Below are 27,904 nucleotides of genomic sequence, written 5' to 3' on the forward strand. Positions count from 1 at the left end.
TGCACGTGTATAATGTGGGGTAAGTATCTTGGTGGAATTTCTCATATGAAGTTTTAATAGGAACTTCTGTGTGCACAGTAAAGTATATATACTGTGAATGAAGGAGATAACATACAGGTATACATATCTACACATCAGACAATTTTATAGGAATTAATTGGTTAGTTTAAAATGTTAAAATGATTCCCTGAGGATTTATGAGCTAAGAATGCTCAGGGGTTTAGTGTCCTGACATCTCTTTAATTAGCGGTCTCCAAGATCTCACACTAAGAAGATGCTAAGCCAGTGCCTTCTGTCATATCTCAAGACTATCAGAAGGCTTGGAAGCCACAGAGGAAGATGAATGTATTATGTCTGTGAGCTATACAATATGTACAAAGTACATTTTTCTTACTAGTAACAGGTTAGGACTTCTTGCTACAATTCCTGTTTTGATGGTGATGCAGTTCTAAAAGAAATCCTAAGAAAAATCCAGCAAAAATGGGTGAGGTAAATAAAGATGCCGTTGAAAAATACTTGGAGAACAATCCCCAGTTTGCCAAGGAGTATTTCGACCGAAAAATGAGACCAGAAGTGGTGGGAAGTATCTTTAACGTGAACCCTGGAGATGTGAAGGAAGGAGTCAGCTTCAAAGACATGTCCCGTCTGGAGGAGTGTAACATAATTTTTGAGTTGATAACAGAAATTCAGGATGAGGCGTGTGTTATGGAAAAGATGGTGCACAAGGCCCTGCAGAGGCTGGCACAGCTGCTGGCAGCTGATCGGTGTAGTCTCTTCATGTGTCGTTCCCGAAATGGAATTCCAGAGGTAGCCTCCAGGATTCTTGATATCACTCCAACTTCCAACTATGAGCAGAATTTGGTGAAACCAGAAAACGAGACTGTTTTTCCTCTGGACATCGGGATAGTGGGATGGGTTGCTCATACCAAGAAGTTTTTTAATATACCTGATGTGACAAAGGTAAGTGACTTCTCTTGGGGAATGGGGTTCTGTGCATTTGCTTACTCACCTTCCTGCCCCGGGTGTGAGGTAAAAAGTTGTTCTTCAGAAAAATCTCAGAGACAGAAATCCAGACCAATAACAGGAAAAAAGCATCAGCAGAGATGGCTTAAAATCCAATAGAACCACATCATGTAGCCTAGTTTGGTGTTCTCGGTGTCCCTGTAATAGTTGTAATGCCAATGACTATAATAATGGAGGAGAATATTCGATTAATAGAGACCATTAAACCTGTGTTTCTGTTGAAAGAGGCAGGCTTGTATTCTGTTTTCCAGTATGGGCTTGCAAGTGTTCTCTGTTATCATTCCATGCTGCCAGGCATGCATCTCTGAATCATTTAATTTACAGCTTTTGTAATGAAGATGTATCCTTATTAGTAAGTGAATGAGGACAGAGGAAGTTGATGTCAAGCTGATGTTCAGCTTCATGTCAGTGTTTGATTTGAAATGGGTTTGGTTCTGAGTATGTCTGGATCCAGGGCTTTTGTTCAAAACCATCTATAGGGGAAAATTACTGAGTCAGAGCTGTTGTGACATTTTTGAAGTTCCTGTTGAATCTGCGCTGAATCACCTTCTTTCTTTAAGGTGCTGATAAGAGCTTATTTGTTATATTATTTATTCCTTTTATTTAAATCTTTATTATTATTACTTATTACAAATGTTAATTAAAATGATGATTGACCTAACAGAAGTGAAACATGCATGTATGAGGTCTGCTTTAGAAACTGTTCTGAAATACATGAGCAAATGTAAACATGCTTTGAATTTTAAGATTTCTTTAAAAATAACTAAACTTGCATCATCAAATGCTGGCATCTTCATTTCCTTTTAGTCCTATGTCGAAAATATGGACATAATCAAATGGTGCTAAGATAATTATCAAGATGACAGTCTGGATTCACAGTATTTCCTATACAGTCACTTTAAAATTCCAGAATGTTTTAGAGATAGGGACCACTACAGTGTCCTAAGCTCTATGTAAGTAATTTATGTAAAATATTTATACACTGCAATTAACTATGTTTTGCAGGAGATAAACAGAAAAGAATATATTTTATCATGCTAAAAGTTATAAAGGACTACTTTTAATGCTCAGAAATGAATATTTATATATATTCCAATATTTATAACATTCCAATAGACAGTAAACTGCCTCAGATGTAAGTAGGAATCACAGGGGCAAACAGAAGACTGAATGATTTGAGAAAACAATCAGTTCATTTTCAACTGGCCACTAATATCCTTTCTTCAATGGCTGCTGTTCTGACAAGAAGTGTCTGATTTACTGCCTCTTACCACCACGTGGGGAGATTGGAGGATAATCTGTCCAAGTTCATAAGACTGATTACATGAGAAAAGATCAGGAGGATCAAGAAAGATGTGCCTCCTATCAGACCCTGCACTGCTTCTTAATATCATGATGTGAGAGGTGCCCAGAGAAGGGCTAACCAAATAGTTCCGTGTTTGCAATAGGATTTGTTCAAAATTTTGTGACAAATGTTATTTATGTATGCTTAAGTATGAGAATTTTTCTGTCCATCTGATCCTGCCAGGTGTTTTGTGCTCATAAATTAATTCATGTCAGCTGAGCATCTGTTATTATTCAATCATTCTAAGGTAATCTTTACTTATGCACCCATTTACTCTCTTAGGATTACTGAGGTCTATGCCATTAGGCACACATGTAGAAATGCAATTCAACTATGGTCTCATTAATCTAAATTTGGTAACTAAATGTCATCAGAATATCGACAGTTTATTAGATGATTGCAAAACTCCCAGAGTCTTCTCTGGGACCAAGGTTTGATACTTAAAAATAACCCTAATGATCTCAAAAATATCACCATTTTCATTCTTTGTGTAAAAAAAGTCAATGTCCAAGTTCACACTCCTCACACAAGCAGAGCTCCCAATTACGTCGCCAGAGTCTTTATCTCCACAGCAAACCCAGTACTGCAGCTTGAGTCAGTAACGTTTGAAGTGTCTAATTAGTCCATGGCAGCAGAAATATGCAGCCACTGGAGTCTTTATCACATTTTAGAAAAGATAATCATTTTTCAGTTCACTACATACACACTTCAGCCAAGCAAGATTGTCTGCTACCCAAATTCTGAATAAAAAATGAAAGGAGGAGTTAAGCCAGAGAAGAATTTTGCCCCTCGTGCCTTGTCAAAATACAAAATGCACAATTGATTACTTCTAGTTGGCTATAGTAATTTAAAAATGTTATGTCTAGCCACTTTTTACTGTTGACACAGTCCATATCCAAACAGCATAGTGTTTTTTAAGACTTAAGCACATGACAACATTGACAAATGCATGGTGTGACATTTTCATGCTTCAATCATTACCTCTTTATAACAAAAGTAAATGCAATCAAAGATCAAAACAGCAATAAATCATTGGGAAAAAAAAAAAAGACTCCACTTTTAGTGCCTAGCAACCAGTTCTTTAGAGATTATCTCCTTCTTCTAACTGGAAAGGTACCAATAAACGTGAGGAAGCTCCTCATCCTGACTAATGCTCCAGAAAAGAAAAGCGGAGGAAAAGATACAGACCTTCAATAATTAACTTAGTAGGCAGTCTCCTCCCCACAAGATTATGGACCTGTTGACTATGAGAGCTAATAGCATTTAATCCAGGATTTAATAGTTGTGAGAAACAGGAGGCCAGGCAGGACTATTACCCTAATGATTTGTCTCACCTTATTCACAGGGTCTAGCAGAGTATGTGACTCAAATATTACGAAGTAAAATAATAGGCTGTGAAAAATGTGATATGTCCATTAATATTTTTTTAACAGTAACTGATATCACAGACAATGTTATAAAGGAGAGTACAACTATCTTACATTTTTCTCCAAGGCATTATTTCCAAATAAAACTAAGAACTAAAAAACAGTTCTACAAGGAGTATGTCTTTTTTGGAGAATCAAAATCCCACATTCTCTGCTTGTAAGAACCACTAATAAAGACTTTATATATTTGTTTTAATCCATAACCCATTTAAATTATAGCACTGTTCTTTCAATTCAGAGGTGTTTGAAGACAAGGATTTAATTAAGGACTGGAAAGTCAAGAAATAATATTCTTGTTTTAGTTGAGTATAAAGTTATAAAAATGGTGAAAAAATGCTTCAAAAGAAGTGAAGGCTTTTGGATTAGATCTATAAAGAGGCTGAAATATTTTGATGTTGAATAACCAGTCCTCATTTCTAGAGGTCTTGCACAGGAATTCAAAACCCCCAGCAAAGTGAAGTAACAAGAGACCATTGGAAATTCCAACTCAGATTAAGCAGCCAGAGGAGTCATTGTTGTGGCACCTAATTTAACCACTGGAAACCTATGGTCCAAAACACATCTTCAAGTTGCAAGCATTGGCATCATCCCTTTGTAAGCTGATCCAGCTTCAGAACAGCAGCTCTACACTTTAACCCAAGAGTGGGTTTAATTCCAGGCCTGTCTAACCTGACAGGAGTTTCAGATTAATGTGGATGTTCTGGTCCCCAGACTCCAGGCTGACTGAGGTAGCTTTTTGCATGGGCAAATGTTAATGTCTGCTCCTCCATTTTATCTTATCTTGATAATAAACACCAAATTGTCAGAAACTCATACTCAACAAATATTAACTGGAAAAGGGGGAACATGTTCCAATCTTCTATAATGGCAAAGATTTAGTCAATTTACCAGAAAATATTTTAACACAGGAACAAATTTCTATTAATTGTGCCTTCCAGAAGAAAACCCCAAGCAATTCTTTCCTTTATTTACTATTCTAAGAGGAAAGTTTCCAAAACTGAAGAAAAAATGTACATTAAAAATGAAAATTAAAAGCCCCTTTTAATCTAATTTTCTTGTTTCATGTGAAAAAACACAATACAATACAGATCCAATTTCAAGAAGTTCCAAAATAGTCACTACATATGGCAAATAACAAGCAGGCATTTCAGTGACATTCAACCCCCAAGTGCTGTTAAATATATATAAATTTCTCCTTGATTCAGTTTCAGAACTCTAGTCATGTTGATAATAACAAAGTCAATTTGTTCTGTAATGCTAGTAAATGACATCTTAAAAAGAAATTTACATCCCTGGCAATATGTAATTTTTGGAGTGTGGCCTAAGAAAGGGCCAGGTAGATGAGATGGTAGTATGTGCTCTTTATTTTCTATTCATATTCAATTATATCATTACGAAACAAAAACATTTGTAAGTTGAAATTAGACTAAGTAGAAGTAAGAGATGAAGCATTATAGCACATTAATACCACCTATCAAGTGGTTAACATTTTGAGAAATCTGAGTCAATGCAAGACAATCAGTGGAAGAACAAAATATCAGGAAGGGAAGAAAATACTGTAGAATTACCAGAAAGAAACCCAGAAACATGTGGAGATAATGCAAAAAGATATGTGTAGTCTGAGCTCATCTATGCAACACAGAACCTTCCACGCAATAGGAGCAAAATGGTCATAACTGCAAGGGGTCACAGTAAGCCCTTCTTCCTCTGTGCTTTACAAGGGGAAAGAGGTGGAGGAAAACAGGCATCTGCTGTCTTAGCTTCACCACCTCAGCTGCAGGATTAAGTCTTATCCCTTGTTGTGTTGGGTCACTTCAACCGCAGGCAGCATTGCTGGAAAGCTGCCTGGCAGAGAAGGATCTGGGGGTGCTGATCAACAGCAGCTGAGCAGGAGCCAGCAGTGCCCAGGTGGGCAAGAAGGCCAAGGGCATCCTGGCTTGGATCAGAAACAGTGGCCAGCAGGACTGGGGCAGAGATTGCTGCCCTGTATCATCCACTGGTGGGGCTATGCATCGAATCCTGCATCCAACTGTGGGCCCCTCACTACAAGAAACATATTGAGGTGCTGGAGCATGTCCAGAGCAGGGTGACAAAGCTGAAGGAGGATCTGGAACACAAGTCCTATGAGGATTGGCTGAAGTAGCTGAGGGTGTAGAGTCTGGAGAAAAGCAGGCTCAGATGGACCTTATCAGTGTCTACAAATCCCTGAAAGGTGAGGGTCAGCCTCTTCTCCCGACTAACAAATAATAGGATAACAGGAAGTGACCTCAACTTGTGCCTGGAGAGGTCCAGACTGGAATGGAAACATTCCTCCATCGAAAGGGTTGTGCTAGCTGGTTGTGCTACCTGAGTGCTGGTGCTGGTTTCCTGCAAGTCCAGGATATGTTGCATATCTTAGGGCCTCTTTAAAGAACTGATCATTGTAAGTAAATGGCTTGGCATCTCAGCATTCAACAGAGCTAGTAGGAAATGTCTGCAAATATACTACAGTTAGGGAGTTAGCAGCAGATTTCTTTTCCATAATTCTCTTTTAAAGCCTATTTTGTGGTTTAACTGAGAGCTGTAAGTTTAAAACATTGCTCTAAAAGATAGTTTGATTCATAAGATCAGACTCAAGTAGACTAAGTGTCCACATTCATGTAGTCATGGAAGCACCAAGATGTTCTTCTGGCTCTGCTACTGCAGACCACATTTCTTGCTTATTTGTCTATGAACAGGATTTCTTAGATATTTTGAAAAGTGATTTTCATCATAAAAAAGAAAGAGGTTCCCAAGAGAAAATACTTTTAAAACTCTGTTGGAAATAAAGGCTTCAAAACTGCTAGAAATTATGTATAAAATATTCAATTATGAAAAACCTAAATCTAAGCACAATGTTTTTCTTGTATATAAAAATCATGTGAGACAGGAGTCTTGGTATGTGCTGTGGGAATGCTGCCAATACATTAGAAGGTATTTTTATCCTTCTACTTCACACTATCTAGGCACAGGACGGCTTGTGGTTACTGAACTTTCTGTTTAGTAACAGAGACTTGTATTAAAATGTTTCTATCCTTTGCAAAAACCGCATGACCAAAGTGCTTCTTCTGAACACTTCTGATCACCACTGCTTGTACCTCATTTTGGAGTTATTAAACAAAGTAAGACAAAACAGCTGAATCCACTGATTCAGCTCATCTGGTGTCTACAGATCCCTTTTAAGTGTTCAGAAATCCAGGAGTGTCTGAAATGTTAATTTATTCCTTCACAGCAGAATACAATATCCTAAACCCAGCAACCTGGGTCTGGCTAGGAACAATAAATGCTCTTAGTGACACAGTGGGGCTACAAAACAGGGTCAAGTTTCCTGTCTGATTTATGGGGTTCTTGTTGGCTAAAACAGTCAGAAACCAAAAACCTGAAGCTCAAAACCACACCCAAGTCTGGAATGGTTGTGTCAGTAGATAATACATCCCACAGAAAACCAAACCTTTCCATGTAATAACATACTTGTTTAGCAGGCTGCAGGACAGTTTGTGATTCTTACACAGAAGAGACAGATTACCTGGCATTTTCTCTGGATGTCTATTCAATGAGATATTACTATACTTTTCTCTGAGAAAAACCGAAAATAACAACTCAGAGAGTTTGTTGGAAACAGAGAAAGCATTCCCTTTTCACAAGGACTGTATATTCAAAAGTGGCTACACTTTCCAGGAACCTAAATATTGAATGAAATTTATGGGGATGACACAGGCTGTCCTTAGGGAAATCAGCTGTCTGTAAGAGAGCCTAGATATATTAAGGGAGCCTAATATTTAAGAGTTACTTCCAAACATTTAATTTGTTTCACTGAAATGTAGCCCTAGAAGGAAATATAAAATGCAAACATAAAAGATGGACTGCCTAAAGACTACAAAAAACAAGGAAAAAGCCCAAACCATAATTCTTTGATGATGTAATAAAATTCTGTCTTTTTTGTTAGAGTTATATATGCTATAAATTCAACATATACTAGAAACACTTGCTTGAGGGAAAAGGGGCAAAGAGAAATTAAGAGGAAAAATCTAAATAATACAAAACTATTTTAGTTCTGGCATTTCCAAGCATTGTCATGCTTGATTTTATAACCTAGAAAATGCTTATTTGTTTGGGGTTTTTTGATTAGCTTTCTGTACATTCTATGAAAGCTGAAGTTTCATTGAGTGGCATCCTGCAAGATTCTGCAGCCTATCAGCAAGGAAGGCACCTTGGGATGCACCATGCAGATCTCAGCTGCCTAAGCTAATGCAGTAATGAGGAGCAGCAATGTGTGCCAGCTCTGGGGATAAACATGCACTGTAAGTGGGTTGAGTGCTCACCTCTGAAGAGGTTTGAGCACTGACATGTTAGCAGTGAAATGTGAGAGATGGAAAAGGCTCCGTGATGACAGAGTCTGGCTATTTTAGCTGCTTAGTAGAACCATGGCATTTCTCACTATATCAACAGATCTCAAAGCCCCAACTCATAACCCACAACTCACTTCATTCAGATGTATTTTCTTAATAACAAAACATAACAACCCTTGATAAACAGATTTCCCTGAAAACGTTTAAATTTTTTTATTAAATTAAAGAGAACACTAAAGCCTTTGAAGAGAACACCAAGAATTTCAAGGATATGAGGAAATAAAACAGTTTTCCACAAATCATGAACTAGCTTCTCAGTATTTTTACATTAAAAAAATAAAATAATAGCCATTGCTAAACCCTCCTCAGCATTTGGTTATAAGGATGAAAATGTAAATATGGAGTACTGAGTTGTGGTTCATTTGTTAGTCACATGGCCTTATTCCCACAGGATCACACACTCAACAAAAGCAGGTCTGGTCCTATATTCTATATCCTATACCTAAATTTATATCATTTCCTTTCACCAAAAAAGCCTGTAGAGCTGGGAGCAACAGGGATGGGAGTGTGTCAGACAGGAAGAAATAAGAAACAGGTCAGCCAGAGAAATACTTGCTGGGGATGTTTCTCTGTATTTTGATAGGACAGGAGGTACCTTTAAATATTGTATGAGGGAAATGCATAATGAATTTTACTTACCAAAATAATTAAATAATAATAAATATTAACATAGCTATGAAGTAATTATTTAAAACACAAGCTATATATTTAGATTCACAGGCAGTCACAAGGTCATATTATTATTATTTCACTTATTCTATATTTCCCATTTTTTTAATTCCTCAGTGTGATAATAAAGACCTGCACAGAACTTGGTTTCAGAAGCTATCATCATAACCAATGCCCCAGTTAAGCTTGTACATATAACTCTGCAAGGTCAAGTAATCATAGTGGGTTTTTTTCAAATATAAACCTACTGCACTGTGAAACAGTGCTCACAGCATTGCAAACATCAGTTATCAAATGAAATGATCATTGGCTCTTGGCATGGTAATTGTTGTGCATTTAACTTGTGGTTTTTTCCCCTTTTCTTTCAGAACAACCATTTTTCTGACTTTATGGACAAAAAAACTGGCTATAAAACAGTCAATATGTTGGCAACTGCAATTACACAGGGTAAAGAGGTGCTTGCTGTTGTGATGGCACTCAACAAATTAAATGCCCCCGAGTTCTCAAAAGAGGATGAAGAGGTAAAATGTCACACAATAATAGACCTCTAATTTCAACAACAAATTTGAGTGACTCTATATCTTAATTTAATACTTTTGTCTTATTTTTGATCTTTGTCATTTTTAGGTATTTAAAAAATACCTCAACTTTATATCCATGATGATAAGAAATAATCATACGTCGTATCTCCACAGTATTGAATCACGAAAAAGCCAGGTATAGAAGCATTTTTGAATAAAAATACTTCTTTTTTTCTCTGAAACACTTATCATCCCCACTATTTTATATTCTTGCAATCTTATTGAAGTAGGGATATAATCTATTTATTCTTTTTTAATTTTTTAACAGTGATGAACCTTATAATTTCATTTTGGAGTGCCTAGAATTCTTATGTTTATGTTTTCTCACTGTTCTGAACATTATCCTCTTTCTCTTTTGTTGTAAATAGATGCTTTTGTGGTCTGCCAACAAAGTATTTGAAGAGCTAACAGATATAGAACGACAGTTTCATAAAGCACTGTATACTATTCGAATGTATTTGAATTGTGAAAGATACTCTGTTGGTCTGCTGGACATGACTAAAGAAAAGGTAACAATTATTTTTCCTCTTTCTAGAAACCCCTAAGGTGAAATCTCTAAGACGCAAAGTTACCATGCTTTCTAACTCTTGGGGATAATTTACATAAAATGTAACAACGTTAAAAAGATTACATGCAAAATATAAGTATGGCAAAGATACAACCAAAATAAATATAAAGGCCAATTCTGAAATAATTGTTCATATTCATAATTCCATGTGAGAAAGGGTAGAGGTGCAGGTCTGATTATTGCTTTAGAAATATCTACCTGCTAAAAGAAACATTAAGATGTACAACTATTTAGGGATAAGATTAGCCTGCAATTTGCTGGCAAACATTTCTTGTCTGGAATAATTACCAATGTTTTCTTAATATTATCTGAAAGATGACCATAGTAAACGATGTAGAAATAAAAATCAAACTGTAATACACAGATGTGATGTTATCTACAAACACAGAAATGATTTTTTTCCTTTTTCCTTGTGTGTCATTTTCTCAGGAGTTCTATGATGAGTGGCCAATCCGGCTGGGGGAGGCAGAGCCTTACAAAGGGCCCAAGACACCCGATGGACGAGTGAGGATATTAATTTTACTTTTTGTGACTCTTAAGTTTGACACTGAAATTGTACAAGTCACCTAGATGTTTTTATATTTTTATTTAGGAAGTCAACTTTTATAAGATTATTGACTATCTGTTACACGGACAAGAAGAAATCAAAGTCATTCCGTGAGTATTCACTGGCAGCTTGTGAATGTGTCGTAATTAGATGTTGCTGGGATAGAATAGCATGTCTACATTGTAGAAATAAATTAATTTCATTGTCTCTCAAAAGGTCGCCTCCAGCAGATCACTGGTGTCTTGTCAGTGGATTGCCAACATATGTTGCTGAAAATGGTCTTGTAAGTTCATAGCAAAACTAAAAACTAGCATTTGAAATCATGCTGTTGTTCTGATCGAACAAAAAAACCCCCAAACCTTCCCATGACCAAAATCCTCTACAAAAATACCAGGATGCTTCCAGTGCCTTTGGTTCCCAGTGAAATCATTTGAATCAGTATTTTGGATGGAGACAAGGTCTCAGCACAAATGGTGGAAACAGCAGGATAATTTCCCTCATATTGTGGTGATATCCAGAGGATGTCACTGAATGTCACCAATGTGTCAAAGTAAGAAAATCATCACAATGAAAGGTTTTAAATTTTTCTTAATTTCCTATATCTTCTTGCGTTGACATAGTAATTCAAAGTCAGAATATATGACAGCTATGAGTAACCCTGTGGCATTTTTATAGAGCCCTTAGTATTCAATTATTTCTTTCTAGAAACCCCCATGCCATTTTAAACTGGAAGTGATTTTCTTAACCATTACGCTTTTGCACTGGGAGACACTGAGGGACTTTGCTACAAACCTTCCAAAGTGATGTCTGTTAGAATAACCACAGCCAGTTTAAGAGCAAGGGTTCTAGTTTTATTTCTGTAGGTAGCTAGGATGCTCACTATTGCTAGCTTAGAAAATAAATATTCCTCTTAAAAATATTAGACCAAGTTTTGATGAACTTTATATTCTATTTACACAATGTGTCATTTTCTTTATGCTGCAGATTTGTAACATGATGAATGCACCAGCAGATGAATACTTCACATTTCAGGTAAATTCAATAATGTTAATAAATATAAAATATTGTAGAAAAATATTCTAGTGCTTGCCACTAATTGGTTATACAGTGGATTGTATAAATAATTTCTCATTTGATTGTGATGCACAAACAAAATACTTTAGTTACATTGCTTATGTCCATAGCTCTATTACTACTTTCAAAGAAATCCACATTTCCTGGTTTTTGGTTTTCCTACAGAAAGGACCAGTGGATGAATCTGGATGGGTTATCAAAAATGTCTTGTCACTGCCTATTGTCAACAAAAAAGAAGAAATTGTGGGAGTTGCAACGTTTTACAATAGGAAAGATGGAAAACCTTTTGACGAGTATGATGAACAGATCACTGAAGTAAGCTTAATAGGATTAAGGGGTTTGAGAAGCTATGTGATGTTAAAAAAAATTGCAGTAAAAAGTAATTTTTATATGTCAAAAATTTTTTGAAATAGACCATATTAACATCTAGCCAAGTGTCTCTTCTTTAAAATGCAGTTTCTTAGAAATCTGAGATTTTATCTTCCTTTATAAAAACTGAAAATTTTTGAGTGATCATTTACATTCCAGTGATGAAAAAAAGCCTTGCCTATAATTTTACTTTAAATCTTTTGACTTTTTAACGATGGTCAGCATCTCCTAAGTAGTAGCTGGTAAGCAGGTATGGTGTGCTGCTTGCCAGTGGATGCCAAGGCTGTGGTCATGGGAGTTCACAGAGCGTTCATAATCGCATGCACTCAGGAAAGATAAGATGCTACACAGTGTACCCAAGACAGCCTACCTGACTTAAGCTTTATAAGCCTCAAAGTCCTGTATATAAAATGGGAATATTAATTACTTAATTACTAGTCTGAACCACACGTCATTGGAAGCTGTGAGTGCTAACAGAACTGGCTGAAGGAAGATAAAGGCCTCTAACTAGCAGAGTAGCACCTTGAAATGGGACTTTATGAAAATTAAGTTCAAACTGTCAGGTTCATTCTGTTGTCATGGCATCATCTCTGCTTTACTTGACTTCATTGCAGACTCTCACACAGTTCCTGGGCTGGTCTGTTTTAAATACTGACACTTATGACAAAATGAACAAACTTGAAAACAGGAAAGACATTGCTCAGGAAATGCTTATGTACCAGACAAAGGCCACCCCTGCTGAAGTGGAATCTATCCTGGTAAGTTTCTGTCCACAGCTACAAAATTAAAATGGGAAACTTTCTAAACAAAACCTGAAATTTCTTATTCTTTTTCGGTTTTAGAAATACAAGGAGAAATTAAATGCAAAAAGTTTAGAAGAATGTGATCAAAAGGATCTAATCAGGATTTTGGTAAGTCATTAAACTGAAAATTCTGGTGGTGTATACCAGACAGTAATGTGTCCTCATCATAGAAAAGATCATGTATGGTGAAATCCTGATGAATACAATCAAATGTTAGCTATCAGTTCCACAGGCTAGATGGAGTTGATTTAGTAACACATCCTCAACCTCTTCTCTCCTTCTTTGTGCAGACCCCACTGCTACCTGCGGGGAAGCATTTTGTCCCAAATGTGCATCAAGACACTTGGACACTCAGAGTTACATAGACATTTTTATATTAATTAACATTTAAAGTGTTAAATTTCTTAAAATATTCATAGGGTAAATGTTATCTCTATAACGGAATTTAGTTTACTTAATTCTGAAAACAAAAGAAGCAATGTTGTGGTGAGGCCACTTTCATTCTTGGTAAGAGAAGGTAGGTAGGAGTGTCCAGTGGAACAAACTTACTTTCAGATTATTTTTCCTGCATTTCCATAGGCAGAGAAGTCTAAAGACAGTGACCAGTGACTCCACGGTGACAAAAGAGATTTGACCTAATGAGTTCTCTGCTCTACTAGTCTGCTACTACTACAACAAAAATGAGTTTGTAGTGCAGTCCTCTGACTGCCTTAGTATTTCAATCTAGAAAGGCAGTATCTTTGGAAGAAACCTCTCTTTTTTGTCCATTTAGAATACTTTAGGTTCCTGGAGCACATGAATTGGGCTACTTTATCTGAAAAAACCTCAAATTCAGAGCAAAGGCATGCTCTGAATGAAAATGCTGAATGAACTTGTTAATGGATCAAAACAGAGCTAGTTTGAAGTAAAAAGGTCAAAATAGACACAAATCTGTTGACTTCCAGTACCAACCACTTCACATATTTCCTCCTATTACACCACATTAGCTAATGTACACATAGCCACAGGGAACAGATCTCATGAAACTCTTTTTAGTTATCTATATGTGCATGCTGGAATGCATTGGTGTCAATGTTTCACTGGCTTCCACACAACAGATGCTCACACAGCTTGCAAGTGGTGAAATAAAAAAACATCAACAGACAGTGTGTAGCTTCACATGCCTTTTAAAGGAAATTTAATTTAGCGGCATGAAAACCTTCTAAAAGTAACAGACATTATAAAATTTCTCCATGGGTAGAGCAAAATCTGATTATTCTGATACAGGCTCCAAATTTAAAAACATAATTCTGGTACAAATTTTTAAATCTACAAAAAGCAATTCGTTCTTTCAACATTGTGGAGTCACAAATTCAAAGGTCTAATATCTTCTGCACTGCCAAGGCTACATGCAAGTGCTTTATCCTATTATAAGACCTGGAATCCCAGATAACTAATAGGATAAAGCAGGTGTTTCTAGATCTGATGATTCACCAAGTAATGGGTCTTAAAACAACATTGGTCTAGGTTTCTTTGTCCTTGATCTCAGAGCTGCATAGATATAAAGAAAAAACCCAGGGAGAAGGAAAGGGATGATCAGCCTCATTTGTTGAAATATATGCATACATTCAGTCATCTTTTTTTTTTTCTCCATAAAGGGAAGATTGTTTATAGACTACTGAGGAGGCAGGGAGTCATTGTGATAAAATATAAGCTGGGTTTTGTATTGTATGAGACTTTCTTGAAGAATTCTTGTTTGGATTGGAACACATTTTTTAAAATATGATGCTGTTCTCCCTAGGCTTTGAGAGACAAGAAGAGTGTTAGAGAACAGTTCACTAATAGTACTATAACCAGTTAGGCTATTCAGTGTGAACCTATATCATATATTCAAAATAGGCAGTTTAATTTGGTTGAGAAAAAGATGAATGTAGCCTTGAGATCAGGCTAAAAGTGGGAGAAACATGGGATTTTATACCAGGGAAGAGAATTTCTAAGGACCAAGATCTCTAAACTAAGGTAATGTTGAGATGGCCACAACACATTGTGTTGGAATTCAAAGTAGGAATTGCCCAAGGCTTTTATCTATTTATTTTGAAAAGAAAGCCAGCAGTGTCATGATTGTATTTCATAATTTAATACACATTAATTCATACTTACACCTGACCTTTGAAGACACAGTAAGCATACTGTCCTTGAGCAATATTTCTACTGAAGAAAATTAAAAAAGCTTTTCCAACTTTGTTCTTGACAGAAAAACCCTTGTTTTTAATATTTCATAACAGAAAGAAGAATTACCTGATCCAAAAGATTTAGAACTGTATGAATTCCGCTTCAGTGACTTCCCTGTTTCAGAGCATGGCCTGATAACTTGTGGAATACGACTGTTCTTTGAGATAAATGTTGTTGAAAAATTCAAAGTTCCAGCTGAGGTCTGGTTTGTTTTTCTTGTTTATATTTACTTTTAAATAGAAGAAAAATAGCTGATCTTACATGCTTTAATTTAGAAGTAGGCAATACTAAAATATTGGTGTTATGGTTAGCAATCTTCCATTCTCAATGAAATGTTTACATATTTGTCATAAAAACATAAAATTAATCCTGAATTGTGTAAGCTAGGTAAGGAATTAAATCCACATGCATCCATGTAAGAAAAATTAGCTGTTTTCATATTTCAATGAAAAACATTTGTTTTGAAAGAACTGGCACAACTCAGTAATTTCATAGTATATTCTAGTTATTTAATGGGAATTCCTTTGTTCTGTTGCAATTTACAGCTGTCTGACTCTTGTTCCCAACAGGTCCTTACAAGATGGATGTACACAGTCAGGAAGGGTTATCGGGATATCACTTACCATAACTGGAGACATGGATTCAACGTGGGACAAACAATGTTTACTCTGCTGATGGTAATGTTGTTAATTTTAACCCCAAATTCTTTAATTAGTATTCTTTCAACTCCAGATGGAAAATTCAGGAAGGCACATGCTCAGAGTTATCTGTTTTCTTTTACAGACAGGCAAAATAAAGAAATATTATACTGACTTAGAAGCCTTTGCCATGGTTGCTGCTGCTTTCTGCCACGACATTGATCACAGAGGAACCAATAACTTGTATCAAATGAAGTAAGTACAAGTGATAAAATATAGGGAAATGTACTACTTTTAGTGGAAAACAACACAAAAAAGTCAAAACTTGCAAAAATATAAGGTATATATTCCATGCTCATCTGGCATGAATAAATACTTGTGCTACAGAAGATTTCTGCCCCAGGGTGCTTCAGGCAGCTGAAACACAAAGACAAAATGCAAAGGCAGAATCTTAGAAGGGTCTCCTGAAGCTGCAATCCATTTTTAAGAAAGACTCCAGCTTTTTAAAATTCTAGCAAGGCTTGGATTGTAGCAGAGAGAGCATCATGCACATGAGGACACAAAGAAATTAGTAAATTAAAATCCATAATTTGATTACTTTTTCAAGACAGGGCATAAGTACTTTTGGGGAGAGGGATTCAAGATGTGACACAGACAAGGGTCAGTTTAGAGGGAGACTGAACTTTTTTGTTTTCCACTGTCTAATTTGACTAGTTCAGTTGTTCCTAGCCCACACTCAGTTTCTTGATATAGGTCTTTTCTTGAGGTGTAATCTCCTCACATTATATGAAAGTCTGAGTCAACAAGCTTGAGTTCTACTGCTGGGTCCACAGGCCCAGAAGTTACACATCTTGAGGTTAAAGCTCTGCAATTCCTGCTGTAATATGTTCTGAGAAAATATTCTAAAGGATTTCTTTGTGATTTTTACCTTGTTTGTTATGAAACAATATTAATTCATTTAAATTTCCCTTTGTATTGAAACATTATGTATCATGATGAGACCTACTCTTGTCCTGAGGAGTGAACATCCTGCCATTTAGTCTTTTATGTGATCTGTGAGGCCTTGTTTCCATGTGCTAGCCAGAGAACACGTTTCTCAGAATGCCATGTGTGCAAGATTATAATTTTCTGGCTAGTTTCCCCCAGCCGTGTCTCCAGAGTGATTGATCCTATCCCTCTGACCCTGAATCCACTCCTCACATTTCAGCCTTTTCAGCCTGCGTGCCACAGCAGTGACGCAAAGGGATTTTCTGATTATTCCCAGGGATTCTCCAGGTGACGTAGGACACAGAATGACAGATGCTGATTCTTATTCAATGGAATGCCTCTCATCCAAACAAGTTTAAGGGGGGTTGCAGCGGGTCAGGTTTAAACCCTCCCCCTGTGGTCTTCCCTAGATGAAAGCCCTCTACATGAGGTCCTACGCAGTCCAGCTATTTATAGAGCTCATCAGCTTTACCACGACAGTCCTAATCACATCACAAAATATGGGTGCCATGTAGCAATCCACCTTGGCTTATCTGGGAAACAGCTGTAAACCAAGGGGGAAAGGAGGAAAATACACTTCCAAACATGTAAAACTACCGGGACCACATGTAGGCAGGATGCTTCTTCCTTCATCTCACCACCATAATCTGATGCAGAATTTCCTCTTCTTGAAGCTTAGTCCAATGTCAGGGAACGCTGTAATACCTGTGGTAAAACTGAAGAAACCTAAGCTATCAGGACTTTTGCTGTTGATAAAATGGCAATTTTGGGAGAGTGAAGTAGCCCAAGGGCTCTAAAGGAATTAAACTCCATCATACAGTTACTTTAGATTTAAATTACAGTTAACCAGAATCCCAGGGCACACGGCCCAGTCATTACAGACATAGAAGAGTTCAAAAGCCATGCCACAGAATAAACACTGGAAGATGGATAAAGGCTATTTTTAAGGTACATAAAAGGAGCATAGATTAAACAAACAGGAAAACTGAACACATAAGACAAAATAAAGGCATATTTTAAGAACCAAATATTTTGAGTTTTGAGGCATCTAACAATGACTTTGCCTTTGTGGGCACTGATCACCCAGTGCTCTCCAAGTTCCATCATTACTCAGTCACAAAAATGAAGGAAAGCAAGTTGGGGTTTTGTTTGTCTGCATCATACCGATGGCTAATGTATACAGATTACACTATCATACCGATAATATGAAACCTGATTAAAAACTATTTCCTTCAAAAAAAAAAAATATATATATATAAAATACTCTAATGAATTGCTTATTTTTCCACAGGTCAGCTGCTCCCCTGGCAAAACTTCATGGTTCCTCCATTTTAGAAAGGCACCACCTAGAGTACAGTAAAACCCTGCTGCAAGATGAGGTACGTCATGGACCTTGTCCTCACACCAATTAACGCTGAAGATCCAATTAAGTTACAATGTTCCGAATTTCACTGGGTCTCATGCATTTCTCTAGGTCCACATAAATGCTAAAATTCAGATATTTAAGACAAATTCTTATGTATTTTCCACTTTTAGAGAAACATCAGTGATCAGTCTGGAGCAGATTCACCTCAGATAGAAAAGCTTCTCCTCTGGGCCTCACACACTCCTCAGGTTTTTTTCTGTTTGCACAAAATAGCTGATGTTGAAACCAAAGCAGAAAATACTATATAAATACACAAAATCTTGTCATTGAATGGCTGTGCCTGGGTTATGAGGTCTGAATTCAGCTGCAGGCTCTGGCAGCTGAGGGGCCAAAGTAGATGTTCATGGAAGACCCCCCTGCCCTCAGGCCAGAGCTGCCCCACATCCCACCTCTTTACCAGGGCCGGGGTTCAGCGGGCTCTGCCGCAGCTCCGTCACCGCTGTTCCTGCGCTGGCAGCCCTGTCCCTGTCCCTGTCCCTGTCCCTGTCCCTGTCCCTGTCCCTGTCCCTGTCCCTGTCCCTGTCCCTGTCCCAGCAGCGGCGCTGATGCTCCCGCCGCATGCCCGGGCTCAGCTGCCCCTCAGGGCCCGCTCCTCCACTGGGCACTGCCACCCTGCCCTCAGCAGCGTCGGGCTCTGTCCCGGCCACAGCAAAGGCCACTATTGACGCTCTCTATCGTGTATTTTGCAGGTGATTTAGCAGCAGGGCATGGACTTATCACCCCTTCAAACCCTTGTTTGCAGCAGCAGGGCAGGCACCCATTTCGCCCTCATTTTCCACTTCTAATCCCTGTGGTGATGCTGTCACCTGACCTCATGAGGCCACGGAATAAATCCTTACGCTAAGCAGTAGCACTAAGTTAATAAAAAACCTAGAAGGTTTATGATATGAAAACAAACACAGATCTTTCCCTTTACTGATGGTGATGTACTTTTTCAAATGTGAGGTGCTGACTGCTGACTCCTGCTCTCGGGCAGAGCAGTGGGCAGCACCTCTGGAGGCTCTCACCAGCAGCAGCCCTGTGCCCTGGCTAATGCAGGACTTGCATCTCTGTTAAAAAAGGAAATAAAACCAAGACACTTAGAAAAATGCTGTATCATGGTCTCATTCCCTTTGCCTGAGGAAAAAGACATTGCATGTACCATGGTAGGTCCCATACATTGCTGCAGGCAATTGTGCCAACCTAGTTTAACAGGAAGAAAAGGAGAACTGGGAAGCTTTAAAAAGTCAGGGAAATTAGGGTAATGGAATGTGAATTTTTAATTTTTATCATTATTTTAAGGACTATAGTTGACCAATTTTATTACCCTATTCTGTGAGACAATCTGTATAGTACAAACCAAAGACAGTGTTATAAAAGGAATTGAAATCCTAAACTTTCCACCTTGCAGAGTTTAAACATCTTCCAGAACCTAAATAAGCGCCAGTATGAAACCGTTCTACACTTATTTGAAGTTGCAATAATAGCAACTGACTTGGCTTTGTATTTCAAGTAAGTACTAAATTCTGTATAACTTCCTATTGAAAAAAATCAATCCTATTGAATGTATAACTGTAGTTGTTAGTTGTTTATATGCAGCATACAAAGATGTTTATATGCAGAAAACAGAGCTCTATTGAACATTGTCGTTGAGTCTAATTCTTGCAAAAACCAAGACATTCTTAGTTTGATTATAAGCTTTCAAATTAGCATGAATATATATAATACTTAGTAGGTAATACATTTAGTAGGTCATTCCAATATAGTTTTTGTTACAGCAAGCACTGTATTCCAGAAGTGTGGATTCAGTAGCCAAATCATAAGGTTGTGTGCACATGTGAAATTTAACATACAAGACAACAGATACATGCTGAGTATCATGAGTAAACAGAAGCATGCTGAAAATTTAAAAAACCTAGCAGATATCCACTGATCCCAGTGCTAAATATGCCAAAGACCCCAAATATCAAACTATCAATTCTGTTCCTAAGTTAGTGAATTAATGTGGTTTAATAAGGGGTATCTTCCTCAAAAATATGTGGAGAGTTCTGTTTTATGTCTGGGACAACTTAAAGTCAGAATTCAGCAATTTGTTTCATAGCAGTTATTAAGATTTAGAGAACAGTAATTCCATTATTTAATTCATTCTAAGCAAAAACTAGAAGATTTATGAAGCAGTAGCAAGACAGGCTTATGTATTTGAAAGGTCTTTTCAGTCAGGTCTTAGCAATTTTTAGGATTTTTTGATGGGAGGGAGTGGCAGAGCTATTAGTATTTGCTTCACTCTTCCCAATGCAGTATGTTACGGGAAGTAATGAACATGTAATGCTAAAAAAAGAGAATGTTACCCCAAGGAGTTTAATCTGAAGAGGTAGGAAATTGGTAATTTGTTTCTTTGGCAGGAACTCTGACATATTACTTCACATGTCAGTGCTATGTAGCAAAATTGAAGTGTCTAGATTACCTAAAAAGTTTGCATTCAACAGCAGGAAAGTATTACTTTGATACTACTATGACTAAGGTGGTACTTGAGAAGAGCACAAATATCATAAATGTGATTTTATATTTCATTTTTCATGCAGAAACTCACATTCAGTAATATATGCTTTAATGGTTTGTTTTAACAGGAAAAGAACTATGTTTCAAAAGATTGTGGATGCAATTGAAAAAATGGAAACAGAAGAGCAGGCAATTAAATATATATCTATTGACCCAACGAAAAAAGAAGTCATCATGTAGGTGGTTAATATTTTACTCCTTATTCAACAGATTATCTAGGACTAGATTTTAAAAGAATTTAGGCACCTAAACATGCAAGTTTAGACGTAAGTGTTATTGTCCAATGATGAGCATAACCATGATTTTAATTTAGAAACTTATGCCTATAATCCTCTTAAAATGTACAAAATATTAATAAATTTGGCATCTTGAATTCCTCAAAATCTAGACCTTTCATTTTTTTATAATCATCCCAGCATTGGATAGCTAGGGTTGGTAGGGACCTCTGGAGATCATCCTGTCCAACCTCTCTCCCAAGGCAGGTGACCTAGAGCAGGTTACACAGGAACTGGTCCAGACAGGTTTTGAATGTCTCCAGACAGACTCCACAACATCCCTGGGTGGACTGTTCCAGTGCTTTTCTACCCTTAATGGATATTTGTTCTTCCTCATGTGGAGGTGGAACTTATGGTTTCGTTTATTGCCATTGCTCCTCGCCCTGTTGTTGGGCAGCACTGGAAAGAGTCTGGTATCATCCTCCTGACACCAAAAACTGTAGCCTTGTTTTGGTTTTTGTTTTCAAAGGGCTATGATGATGACTGGATGTGACCTGTCTGCAATAACCAAGCCCTGGGAAGTGCAGAGTAAGGTATGTACTTTTGAAGTACACAATACAGCATTCACTCTCTGTTTTATTGCCTATTTGGTGCACAATCAATTAAAAAAAAAAACTTATTATTACTTGATACATATTTAAGTATCTGTTGCTTCCAGAAAAGAACCTCTACCTTTCTGTCACCGTGAGTGTAGGTGGTCAGTGACATCTCAATCACTCTACAGTTGTCAACCCTTCTCTACTTGTCTTTCCACTAAAACTGGCACCGCTGATTCCGGCAGCTGTTCTAGCTACCCTTAAATATCACTCAGTCATTTCTTTGCTAGACAATTTTGCTACTTTCCAGTTATTTTTAAGGCACAGAATTAACAACAGTGAATTGCATCTATTCTGTAGATCTTAGTGCCATTGCAAAGCACCTTAAACACACTAAAATTCTGTAATACAGAGTGGTACATAAGTACTTTAAGTATTCCAGCATTTATTGACCATCCTGCTGAAGCTCATCACTCAGCCTTACAGGAATATGTTTTAACAAAGCATAATCAAAATACAACAGCAAATACTTGTTCTTGTGAGTTATACACATTGCAGGTATTACAAGACTCTTATGTTGCTAATATTGCCGTGTTTCTATTGGAAATATCTGTTATTTACTCAGCATGCATCAAAATATTGCTAGTGATAATTTGCTGGGAAAAGCCTTAAATACAGCAGACAGTGTCTGTATGTTTTTTCAGGTTTTCTGGAAAGCCTTGTTTTACTTATTTAAATGTACTACTTTCTGCTGACAATTCCACTGAATTGTACCTATTCAGGTTGCCCTCATGGTTGCAAATGAATTCTGGGAGCAAGGTGACCTGGAACGAACTGTGCTACAGCAACAACCTATTGTAAGTACTAAATAATTTAACAGTGTTAAGCAATATTAACTGTTATTAAAACATGGAATAAATAATGAACCATGATGCTTATGAGATCACTACGCCAAAATGCATGATATCTACATATTCTAAATTACTGCTCTTCTGTTCTAGCCTATGATGGACAGAAACAAGGGAGATGAACTACCTAAGCTCCAAGTGGGTTTCATAGACTTTGTGTGTACATTCGTGTACAAGGTAAGAATAACTGGTTTTGTTTTCCTGTTCCAGCAGTTCTGATGGCACAATTAGTGACAAGATATTGCAGTAAAAAATTCTAGACAGCAGCAGGGTCACAGAGTGAACAACTATTACAACCACCATAATTTTTCAGTATTTTGTTACATCAAAGAATTGTTCCCAATAGAGGAAATTGAAGAGATGTGAAGCAAATTCTTAAAAGAGGAAGATCCCAGTGAAACTTCAGGGTGCCGAGGTTTTGTTGCCTTGAAAGACTGAGTTACAAAGTCCATCTTGATTCTTCCCAGTCCCATTTAATATAAGCTAGTAGCGTGAATGGTTACAGAAAGCGGTTAATAGCACAGCAAGAGGAATAGGAATATGCAATATTTGGGGCATGTAGATATGCTGTTTCTTCTGTACAGCACTGAAATGTCCACATTCTTAATCCCTGCCTAGTTTTTAGTATTATCCAAAAATGTCAGGCAAAAATGTGATGTGATTTTTTAACATCTTTGGAAATATCCTCATCTGCTTGTAATATATTACCAGATAACAGACTTATAAATTGTATCCTGATCCTAATAACCATATCATTAAATACCATGTATAATAGTTCTATTATATGAGTCAGGCTATCATATATGGGATTAGGGAAGATATTAAAATGTGCAGCATATAATTCCAATATTTTCCCAACAGACTATGTGCACAATAGGGCATCATTATCCCAACAGAGTATTTCCAACAATGTCCCTTGGAATTATATGTAATAGAAAAATGAAATGTTTTCTCAGCAGTATTTCCACAATTTCAGACTTAACAACTCATCAGTGCTTACAGATTTCTAATTTACTAATTTCAATTGCTTGTACAGGAATTCTCGAGGTTTCACAAGGAAATTACACCTATGTTTGACGGTCTTCAAAACAACAGGGTTGAATGGAAAACACGAGCTGATGAATATGAAGAGAAGATGAAAGCTATTGAGGAACAGAAGAAAAAGGAAGAAGAAGCAGCTGCCCAAAAAGGTTAAGTAACTTCTTAGGTTTTCATTTACATCTATTACTATGGCAGTCAACACATTTTCTCTCTCAAATTCATACATGCAGTGCAGTTGTGCAATATTAAACTTTATATTAATGGTATGCAAGTTCTGAATTAACCAAATTAGCTTTATCTTTACTTGAAAGAGAAGTAACCTTTAAAGATTACACAAATCCAGCACACTGACCTCATTTTCTGAACTGCAGAATTATGTAATATGACCACCACAAAAGTGAAGGGAATGTAACATTTCCTCTGTCTAAAGACTTAAAATTGAACGTAATTAAACACTTGCTTATCTGAAATTCAAGAGATGTATCAAACTTCTGGGTGGCATCAGCCCCATATATATTCAGGTGCTTTGTTTTCAGTTGAAAATGAAAAACATAAGGGAACAGAGAGTATGAATTCAGAACATAAAAAAACCAGTGCCAATCCCACTTCTCTTCAAGTTTAAGATAAAGCTTTTGGCTCTAGTTCCCTACCACCCATTTCTTGGCTGAAATACACTCTCATATAACAAACCCAACATTAATCTTCCAAAGACAGACCAAGTCCTAAAATTGGAGCATGGTTCTGCACAGCATAACATAGAAGAGAATCTGATTTTATAGAAACTTGAAACCTGTCACTCAAGTGTAAGCGTGAAATGAGTCAGATACTTTTATCCTTTGTACTGCATGTGGAGCAGCAGGTCTACAGCTCTGCCAGTTGACTGAGATGACTGAAAAGGTTCAAAGATTAAAAAAACCCATGTGTGATATCTATATCATATATTAAAATAAATATCCATATATTAAAACAGTGATATCTGGTCAGCTATTTTGAAGAAAAGCTAGTTTAGTCTGTGTTTCACACATCTTTAAAATAAAAACCAGTACTGAATAATTTATTTGTTAATCAGTATCTGTGGGAAATAGGTGAGTATTCTTCACATTTCACACAAAAGAAGCTATTCAAGGCCACCCATCAAGTTACTGTCAGTGTGTGAACTAGTTATTTGCTCCTAAAAAACTGATACTAGGTTACAATAAAAATAAATGCAAAACAAACACACAAAAAGTTGTTGCAAAATGGTTTAAGAAGTACTGTAAGATACATGGTTTAACCAAAGCAGATTTTTGGAATAGTTTAATAGAATGAGTCAAATATTTTGGCCTGCTCACACTGTACTACTACGTACACACATTTTCACAGAAATTCCACCCTCTTACTTGCTCCCAAATTTATTTTCAATGACACTTTGATTTTTTTAAAATCATATCATTTTATTTAAGATTCATTTATTTGCTGAGAACTAGCTGGCTGTCAGTATGCTTTCCCTTACATACTTACGTTCCTTTTCTGGAACATAACCATTTGAACTTTACAGAAATACCAGCAAAACAGAACAAAACAAAATCTTACATAACTTCAAATCTCCTTATACATTTGCTCTCTCAGCAAAGAATATTACCAAAAAAAGATACCAAAGTCAGATCCAATGCTCCTAAGCATAAGATTCTTAAATAGAAATAAAGTGATCAATTTAGGAAGAGTCAGGTATTTCTACTCTCACTTGGAAGTTACGACCATCCTACATCATTGGTATTTTGGAATCACTTAAGTCATTGAATTAAGAAGTATTTTCTGTATAGGAAAATAGGAAACCTTACCCAGGCAAGCATGGACAGACTGAATCACAGAAGCTGAGTATCTGGCCTTTGCATATCATAACAGGCAACACAAAACAAAAGGGAATTATTCTGCATCCTTTAAAAACACACACTGGAATGAGGCCATGGACATTTGTGAAGAACAGATCTGACAGTGTCAAATCAAGGCCATGTACATATATGGGTTTGTTAAGTCAGTTCATACAAACAAAGATTTGATACATGCTGAACCATGGTGGTTTCTCTGGAACACACTGACCTGGCTATTCTCAGCCATTCAGGAGACACAAAATAAACATGTTTGCTGAACCACTACAGTGGAAAGTTCAGAACTGAAGTAAAATACAGTATTAAACTGAGAAAATCAGATACATAGCTAGTAACATAGTGTTGATTATATCCACAAATTACAGAGGGTAGGACACTGATCATGTGACATGTTTCAATGCAGGTGGAAAGGGTCGAAAATGACCTAGTAACATGGTGATCCACAGCTTTCAAATGTAAGTTTTAATTCTAATATTGGTATCTTACCTTAAGTGAACCTGGAAATGCAATTTATTACATTGAAAGAATCTTAACTATGACCAATGAACATCTGTGGCATCATTTGAGAGAGAATAGTAGAATCAGTAGCTATAAATAAAAACATGAAAAGTGTCTCTCTCTCTTAATTAGTAATTACAAAGGGATTCATGCAGGGTTGGAAAAAGGTTTACGCAATTAGGTCAAATTAAAGTTTTTGTATCATCTGCTTCAAAAATAGATTCACAGATTTTATTGATTCAGTTTTTCTTTTGCATGGCTTGCATACCTCAGTTTTGTATGTGTGGGACAGAGTCATGTATTTAAATACTGAAACTTTCCAGTAAGAGTGGTTCAGTGTGTGTTTGGTCCCTTGAGAAATGTTGGTATCAACTCCTACACTATTTACACATATGTATATATAATGTGTCATTGTTTCTTATTCCAATATCCCAGACAAGCACTGAAATTTCAGACAGCCAAACATACATAATATGCATAAAATAAAAGCAGCACTCCATAATAAGGAATTAGAGCAGCTAAAATTAACAGAAAATACTCATTTTACTTTCCTTCCTTGTTTTTTAACAGAAAGTGCTGCTGCAGGTGGAGGCGGTGGTGGTGAAGAAGGAAAATCCAAAACCTGTGTAGTTTTGTAATTCTTTGTCTCAGACACTGTTCCTGCTACAAGAAAAGACATCTAGCAAGAACTTCAATGAGCCCCAGTGGATTTCTGCTTTGCATAGAATAGTATAGATCAATCTCTTAATCCTCTTAAACACTTGCCATTTGTTGGAAATAATTTTTAATGGATTAAAAAACGGTTACAATTAAAAACTGGAAAAAATAATGGTGCAAAATGAGTTAAATGTGTGCTCTAGGTACTTTTTCATGTCACTCAATTTACATACAATGCTTTTATTAAAATATGTAACTCTACACACTGTCAGAAAAAATATAAATAATTTTGACAGATATTATATGAATTACTGAATGAAATCTAACATGTAAAATTTAAACATAAAATTGTAATATTTTTAACTGGAATATTTAGATTTTTATATTATGTGTATTTCCCTAATCTGTAATTCTGTCATTTTCCTTTATTTTCAATGCTATATAAAGTCCTAGACTAAAACATTTCTTTCACTTTAGGAATACACAACACAATTGCCTACCTCTTATCTATAAAAAGTAAGCCCGTGGTACACTCTATTTTCCCAAAATTACCAATGATAAACCTGTAAATTATAGCCATTGTAGCTTGTTGATCATATGCACATGGCTCTCCAACAGTTCCTAAACTGACCAGCTTTTATTGTAAAAATTGAAAATAGCAGACCACAAACATACTGTACACACAAGTAAAAGTTGACTAAGATACACCAGCATATCTACAGCAGGATCTGCATTCAAGGGCATTTTAAAAGGCTCACATATTCCCAGTGCATCTCTTTCAAAATGCAATAAATTAAAGTATTTGAAAACCAATTCACTGGCACCAATTTAATCTTCTGAGGGAGAGCAAAACAGAAGCACATCAAAATTCCCATTACCTGTCCTTCCACAAGCACTGATGGCTCACAGATCAGCTCTTGTGAATGCTGATCCTCCTCCCCAGGCCACTGCACACCTTCCCCTCGGGAAGCCAGCTCCTCCTGTGGAAGGCAAATGGCCACTCTGCTAGGCACAGACCTGAGCATTTACTGGAACCAGTTTCAAATCTAAGGAGATGGATGTCAAATGCAACTCCTGCAATAGAGAAATTCAACATTCAGACTGAATCCTGCCACTTTTCCTGCTCCTTTAAACAAAGCAGACCCACACTTATTTTTCCTCTGAAGGACCCTCCACATCCACACAGAAGGGAGAATGAGCAATTTGCTCTTTACAAACCCTTCTAAGAATGCTCTATGAACAGAGACACTGTGTACATTCATCACTCAAAATCAAAGGAATCCACAAAAAAACTCCACTTACAACATTGACTTATAAATGGGCCAAATATTTTATGCAAACTGTTATCACATAAAAGTAAGTATCATGTTATTGTCTGTATTAAATGCCGCTACTAAAGAAAACCATTTCAAGGTTGTTTGATAATGTAATTTTATTCAAACTGTATTAAATTATGTATTTAATTTGTATAGTGTAACTTTTTCTAAC

The 27,904-nt window shown here is 36.7% G+C and overlaps 2 protein-coding genes across 5 annotated transcripts in view; one reads left to right on the forward strand and one right to left on the reverse strand.

Moving 5' to 3' along the window:
* RBP4 (retinol binding protein 4) overlaps positions 1 to 27,865 on the reverse strand; it is a 42,016-nt gene extending 14,151 nt beyond the window's left edge. The window contains exon 1 of one of the 3 annotated variants that reach the window (XM_063405636.1): positions 27,295 to 27,865. Coding sequence is in view for 1 of the 3 variants with exons in the window: in XM_063405635.1 (XP_063261705.1) it covers positions 25,214 to 25,272 (59 nt within the window). In the remaining 2 variants the exon portion in view is untranslated. Of the gene's footprint in view, positions 1 to 25,213; positions 25,371 to 27,294 lie in introns of those variants that run through there. The other 2 variants (XM_063405635.1, XM_063405637.1) reach the window with 2 other exon arrangements.
* On the forward strand, positions 481 to 27,282 carry PDE6C (phosphodiesterase 6C). Of its 2 annotated transcripts, none has more exons than XM_063405623.1 (22): positions 481 to 960; positions 9,260 to 9,412; positions 9,519 to 9,608; positions 9,841 to 9,981; positions 10,470 to 10,544; positions 10,633 to 10,697; positions 10,804 to 10,870; positions 11,572 to 11,619; positions 11,827 to 11,976; positions 12,645 to 12,788; positions 12,873 to 12,941; positions 15,098 to 15,244; positions 15,614 to 15,721; positions 15,828 to 15,937; positions 17,961 to 18,048; positions 19,486 to 19,586; positions 20,702 to 20,809; positions 21,378 to 21,441; positions 22,227 to 22,301; positions 22,446 to 22,529; positions 23,389 to 23,542; positions 26,330 to 27,282. In XM_063405623.1, exons 1-22 carry the CDS (start codon positions 481 to 483, stop codon positions 26,395 to 26,397), a joined length of 2,589 nt encoding a protein of 862 aa, XP_063261693.1. In that variant the 3' UTR covers positions 26,398 to 27,282. The 2 variants fall into 2 exon arrangements, with proteins under 2 accessions (XP_063261693.1, XP_063261694.1); XM_063405624.1 differs by having other exon boundaries at positions 26,351 to 27,282.
* Positions 27,866 to 27,904: the final 39 nt, after the last annotated feature.

Source organism: Prinia subflava, chromosome 9 (assembly GCF_021018805.1).
Source record: "Prinia subflava isolate CZ2003 ecotype Zambia chromosome 9, Cam_Psub_1.2, whole genome shotgun sequence".
NCBI lineage: Eukaryota > Metazoa > Chordata > Aves > Passeriformes > Cisticolidae > Prinia > Prinia subflava.